We start from the raw sequence: 6,000 nt of genomic DNA, 5'->3' as shown, positions 1-6,000 counted from the left end.
AATTAATAGTATGGAAGGAACACTAGGAATCTAGGAAGATGCTGACCCCAAAACTGGACTCTGGGATAAGCGAAGTGTGGGAGAATCACCTCTTCTCAAGAGTAAGGGGAGAACTGTCCTCAATGTAGGAACAAGTTTCAAGATTAACTGGCATGAAAGTAAGGTTCTTGTCCCCTCATCGTCAGCACTCGAGGAATATTAGCCGTCTCTCAACATTCAGGCAAACATGTATATGCCTTTGCTCTGCGCCTCCCTCTCCCCAATCTCTATGCAAAAGACTAGGGTTAGGTAAAGGGGTGGGTTCGGGTGGTTGGAGGCAGCGTGGCTCTTCCTTCACTCGGTCAACTGAAAGCGTGTTAGCAAGGCTTTCCGTAACTTCACTGGCGCACAAGACATATAACCCCGTAAGGGAGATTTATTCCTTTCACCAAAAAACATTAATCGAACGCCTAACATGTGTGAGACACCGGCTCCACAAACACGAGCGAGGTATATTCCCGACTACCGGGTCGGGGGGAGCTTTCGGTCACATTCGGTGTCAAGGCCAACACAGGTAGGTTTCACACCGTTTAGACTTTTCCAAGTTCTCCCCACACTTTTAGCTGAGGTAAAATGTCCGAAGTCGCTGTGCACCAGAACTGAGACCCCTCCAGAATTCGGCCTCGCTGTCTGGTGTTCCCAGCTCGCGCTTGCGAACCTGGGTGCGCCCGCAGGGAAAGCTAACGTCCACGTGGGCTTCCCAGCCGCCCGCGGGGCGGGGCGTAATGGGCGGGGCCAGGCCGGAGGGCGAAGCTGACCCCGCCCCTGGGGCTCCCAGGGCCCACTGCGCCCCGCGGCCAGATGCTGACGTGTCCTTTCCTTTCCACTACACCTCCCGACACCACCTACTGCCACTGCCCCGGAAGTCCCGCCTCATACTTAGCCCATCACTGCAAATCAGCTCTTTCAGCGCTTCCTGAAGCGCCCGACCGGCTTTGAGACTAAGGGGCGGGGCTCCGCAAGCAGGGTGCCTATTGGCTTGGGGTCCGGCGGGTTCTGGGCTCTAATTGGCCGGAGGGCGGTGGCGCTCTGGCACGCTTGCGCGGCGAGTAGAACGTGTGGCCGCGGTGAAGATCGCGTCTCTTTCGCTCCCAGTCCTGCTGCTGCTCCAGTGAGCGCGTCCGTCCAGTCTATCGCCCACAGCTGGTCGCCCGCCCGGTCCTCTCCGCGGCGGCCTCTCACCAACACCGACACCCACATTGACACGTCCTAGCCGGCCACCGCCTTAATCGCTGGTTTTCCATCGCTACACATGGCCTCCTCCGCGCAGAGCGGCGGCTCCTCCGGGGGACCCGCGGTCCCCACCGTGCAACGGGGCATCGTCAAGATGGTGAGAGCGGGGCCCGGGACACCGATCCCACTGGCCGCCACCGTGCGGGAGTCTGGTGCTGGCTCCTTCCCCTACCGCCAGCTTGCACTGTCTCCCAGATCCTCCTTCCTCTGCCCCTTCCTCACTTTTCACCCGACCTCGGAATCCCCTCCCTAGGCGCCAGTCGACACGGACTCCCCTTTGGTACTTTGCCTCCGGGACACCCTGGCATTAGGGGGTCACAGTGATTTCCGTGATCGCGGCACTCAAGTCTCCTGGCTTTTTACCGGGACAGATCGATTACTGATTAGTTAACGGGGATTTGTTGGTATCAGTCCTCCGATTCAGCGTCCTTCTGTCCATTTTGGCATATGCGGAGTAGTTTGCAGTTTTTCATAGATCCTAACGTCCGCTCTTCCGTGGAACTCTTGGAGTACTTGGCCTTCTTGAAGCTATTATGTTTCCACCGACGCTCAGTTACGCCAAGTTTTCTCGCTCTCTGGACCTCATTTCCCGTCTTTTCCCCTCCACCTCTTGTGTCAAGTCAGTAGTCCTGAGAGCTCTTCGTATCTGTGCTCCCCCTCTCTTTGGCTCTCAGAGCCTTAGGCCGGTAGGAATCTTAGCGATCCTTGCTGTTCCTTCACTACGGATGAGACAACTTTGAAGAGGACAAGTGACTTGCCTAAGATCACATGGTGGTTTGGGTTGGAGCCAGGACCCGAGCCTAAGTGTTCTGATACCCAGCCCCCTGCTGTTACTGTAAATTCTGCCTGATTATTTATCCCCTCACTCTCTACATCCTTGAATGGTGAATTTAAAACCTTGCAAGTTTCATTAAAAATTAACCCCCCATCATAATTTTGTAATATAAATTCTCTTTATCAATTGTCTCCTCTGTTGGCCTCCCCTCAACATTCCCCAGGATTGGAAACTGACATTTCTTCGTTGTTACCAGAATTTCTGGTTGTGATGGCCGCAGGCTTATAGATTTCATTTCAGGCCCGAATTCTGACTTTTCCATCTGGTAATATTCTTTATGACACTTTGTCCCAAAGCTCTACAGCCTTTTATAGTTGTAGAAAGTTTGAAAAACATTCTGTTTTCTTGGCTCATTGTCTTTCACAGGATTATAATTTTTCTCAGCTTGTGTGTGACTTAGATTTCAAGATTTTTTCCCCCCTGATCCTCACACAGTCGCTCCTTAAGCAGTATTCTACCTCCAACTGAGATTCTTAGGTTTTTCAGTAGTGCTTTTCCCACTTATACATAAATGGAGAGTCAGAATTTATCAGAAACTGAATGAGGAGGGAACTTCCAGGGTCCACATAGTTTCACCTCTCTGAAATATTGACCTGACCTATGAAAGGATTATCCTGAAGTGGCTCCTCTTAAATTAGCTTTTTCATTTGCTCTGATCTTTCCCTTCACTGTAGCAACAGAACAGTGCTTGGTGGTCTGGTAGTGGGATTGGCAGCACCAAGTGAATTTTGTCCGAGTTTTTTTCCTTTGCTAAGGCTTGAATTTTTCTTAAAGTCCCCTCTTATTTGTAGAGTGGGAGTGGAAAGGGGCTGATCATATTTTTACTTCTATAAATGCTGGAGGTTTCCAGGGCATCTGGATTCTATGGGGTGACCATACCTGTCTGCAGATTACTCCCATGGATACTGAATATCAACAGTAACTTGTTTATTAAGGCTCATGTCTTGTGCTGAGTTTTCTGCTTGTATTATCTCATTTATAATACTGAACAAGTGGATAGGATCATTGGCTACATTTTACAGATATGTAATCTGAGGTTTCGAAAGAATAGTTTACCCCAGGACAGGTACTTTTTAATTGGTAATGAGAGGCAGAGCTGGGACTTGAACCCAGACCCTGTTGGCCAAAGCACAGTCTTTTCAAAACATTCGTGGTTTGATGACTCTGACTCCAGGCAATGATTTTAACAGGGCAGGCCCAGTGATGCATGGCCGCAAAATTGCAGGAAAGTGAAGCTGACTGTAATTGAGCCTAGGAGAGATTAGATGTTATTCCTGTCTTGTCCGGGAGCTGCTGTTGCAGTAAGTGACTTTATTTGGTGCTTATGGTCCTTAACATAAGCAGAGGAATGTGGTGTGGAAGACACATTAGGGTGGGAGCAGGCTTTGAAGAAGGTGTTAAGAGTTGCCGCTACTGCTCTTTTTCTGTTTTCAAGCTGCAAAGGGGTGGGTGGGTGAGTTCCAGGCAGAGATTAGGGGAGGGAAGCCGGGTGAACTGCGGAGCCACTGGCAGATTTGTGCCAGGCTTCGAAGCCTGTCTGGAATGAAAAATTGACCCCTGGCAAATTGCTGTGTGTGAAGCTCTTCTGCTTAGCGAAGTTGTATTTTCCTGGAGAGTAATTGTTTCCAGCGGTACCAGGAACTGCTTTGTAAGAACTCTGCGAAGGAAGATAGAGCTCTATGACAGAGGGAGGTAAGGAGGAAGGAAATAGTTTGATGAATAGGCAAAGAGTAATTATCAGTGACTGCTTTTCTGCCTTTGGGTTGAGGGGCAGAAACTGACCAACCGGACTCGAGCCTTTCAGGCTGAGCCCTCCGGATTTGTCTGGACTCAGGCTGAGCTGAAGGTTCGAAGTGGTCTTGGGTTGAAGTTTGCTGCAGTGAAGAGGAATACTCATTCTTCCTCTTTTGGGTAAAGAACAGGTTATAAGGCGATGGAAGGTGCATGTTTCTTCTGGTCCCTGCCTTGCCATCTTAGTAAGTCCTGCGTTCTTTTTTCTAAGATTGAAGCAGAAAGAACTTGGGACTCAAATAGTAAAAAAATGTTTGCATTTGACCAATTTTTTAAAATAATGGTAGGGGCTGTGTCTGCTGTTGATAGTAAGAGCCAAGGGACAGAGTTGGTTCTGGAATATGTTGAGGGAGGAAGTGGGCAGTGAGTTGACACAATCATTGTGGGGCTCTTCTGTTTCTGAGAAGGCATTGAGGATGATGGAAAAGCTGAAGGTGGATTTATATATTTTTTGACTTGGGATAAGACTGGCAAGTGTGTGGGCAGGTGAAATAGAACCTGGGAAAGTAAATGCCTGTGTCACATCAGATCTTTTCTCGAAACCCTGGAGGATTCTATCTCTGGGTTTCTTGGGTAATTTGCTAGACTTTCTTTTGCTGTCTTAGAATATTGTCAGCCCATGTTAAATAGAGGTTGGGAGAAGTCTCCGGGGTAGTGAGTGTGAAATTCAGTCACCCCACTTAGCAGCTACTTAGAGACGGCAATTTTCTCTCGTTTTGCTGACCCCATTTATTTCTGTCTTGGGGGACAGAGCCCTTTTTGAAGTCTTTAACTCTCCTATCTTGTGTCTGCATATCTTTTCAAGGAGCACACAGCAGAGTGAATCTGCCGCAGTTCTTGAATATTCGGTGCTCAGGAGAAGCAGCTATGGCAGCAGCCTATCTCATCCTCCTTATGGTGTGGAAGGCCAAATCCCAATTCCCATTTCACTTCATCTCATTTGAAAGGGGAAAGGATTCCCCCTGCTAATCTTTGGCTTTATGGTTAGAACCATGATCCTCACTAGATGACTTAAATCCTGGGGCACCTGAAGGAGATGGCCGTAACTTCCTCCCCTGACAGGAATTGTGCTGCCAGGCTGTTGGGAAGTGGGCTGTAGGCTTTCTGGTGAGGAGGTTAGTGGGAATTTCTCCAGTGTACAGCTTGTAGGAGTTGCTGTATGTAATTTAGATCATCACAGCTAAATGTTTCTAGATTTCTGAGCTAAGAAGTACATGTCTTCAGAGTATAGTGAGGATAGAGTAGTAGTCTGCTGATCTGTTCCTTCCTGTGTGCACTTAGCTCGTGCAGACTGTGAAAGAAAATTACCTTTCCTAAGCTACTTAAAATACCCTTATTCTGCCACTCAAAGGGACAAGGTAGGTGAATAACAGTATTTTACTAGGGCCATTTGCAAAGATTCCCAGGTGGCTTAGTGGTAAACAATCTGCCTGCCAATGCAGGAGACACAGGTTTGATCGCTGGGTCAGGAAGATCCCCTGGAGAAGGAAATGGCCACCCGCTCCAGTATTCTTGCCTGGGAAATCCCGTGGACAGAGAAGCCTGGCGGGGTACAGTCTGTGGTATCACAAAGAGTGGACACAACTTAGTGACTGAGCACACATTTGCAAAGCAGTAGGTGGAATAGGATGGAAGACTTTCCCCTCTAGTCTTAAAATTGTCTATTTCCCAGCAGGTTAGCATGAGTGAGTGAGTGAAAGTTGCTCAGTCGTGTCTGGCTCTTTGTGACCCCATGGACTGTACAGTCCATGGAATTCTCTAGGCCAGAATACTGGAGTGGGTAGCCTTTCCCTTCTCCAGGCAATCTTCCCAACCCAGGGATCCAACCCAGGTCGCCCACATTGCAGGTGGATTCTTTGCCAGCTGAGCCACAAGGGAAGCCTGCAGGTGAGCATGGTAGCTTTCAATCAAAATTGTAAGTAAAGGGGCACTAAGCTTTTGTTCTGTCTTAAAGACTTCCTGTCATTTTTCCAGTTTGAAAAAGAAGCATACATTTGGCTGTAGTCATGCTAACACTGGCCGCTGCCATGTACTAACTAATGATAGAGATGATGCGCAATCATATTTCCTCTCTCCAACGAGTTTTATTGATCATCTGTGTC

The 6,000-nt window shown here is 48.5% G+C and overlaps 1 protein-coding gene across 1 annotated transcript in view; it reads left to right on the top strand.

Annotated features, from left to right (window-relative positions):
- Positions 1 to 1,082: 1,082 nt before the first annotated feature.
- Positions 1,083 to 6,000, top strand: part of SND1 (staphylococcal nuclease and tudor domain containing 1) — a 410,101-nt gene continuing 405,183 nt past the window's right edge. The window contains exon 1 of the mRNA XM_020914889.2: positions 1,083 to 1,369. Within this exon, the coding sequence (XP_020770548.2) occupies positions 1,292 to 1,369 (78 nt within the window). The 5' untranslated portion in view covers positions 1,083 to 1,291. The remainder of the gene's footprint in view (positions 1,370 to 6,000) is intronic.

This window comes from Odocoileus virginianus, chromosome 1 (assembly GCF_023699985.2).
Source record: "Odocoileus virginianus isolate 20LAN1187 ecotype Illinois chromosome 1, Ovbor_1.2, whole genome shotgun sequence".
NCBI lineage: Eukaryota > Metazoa > Chordata > Mammalia > Artiodactyla > Cervidae > Odocoileus > Odocoileus virginianus.
Note: the sequence above shows the minus strand (reverse complement) of the source record. Positions and strands in the feature narration are given on the sequence as shown.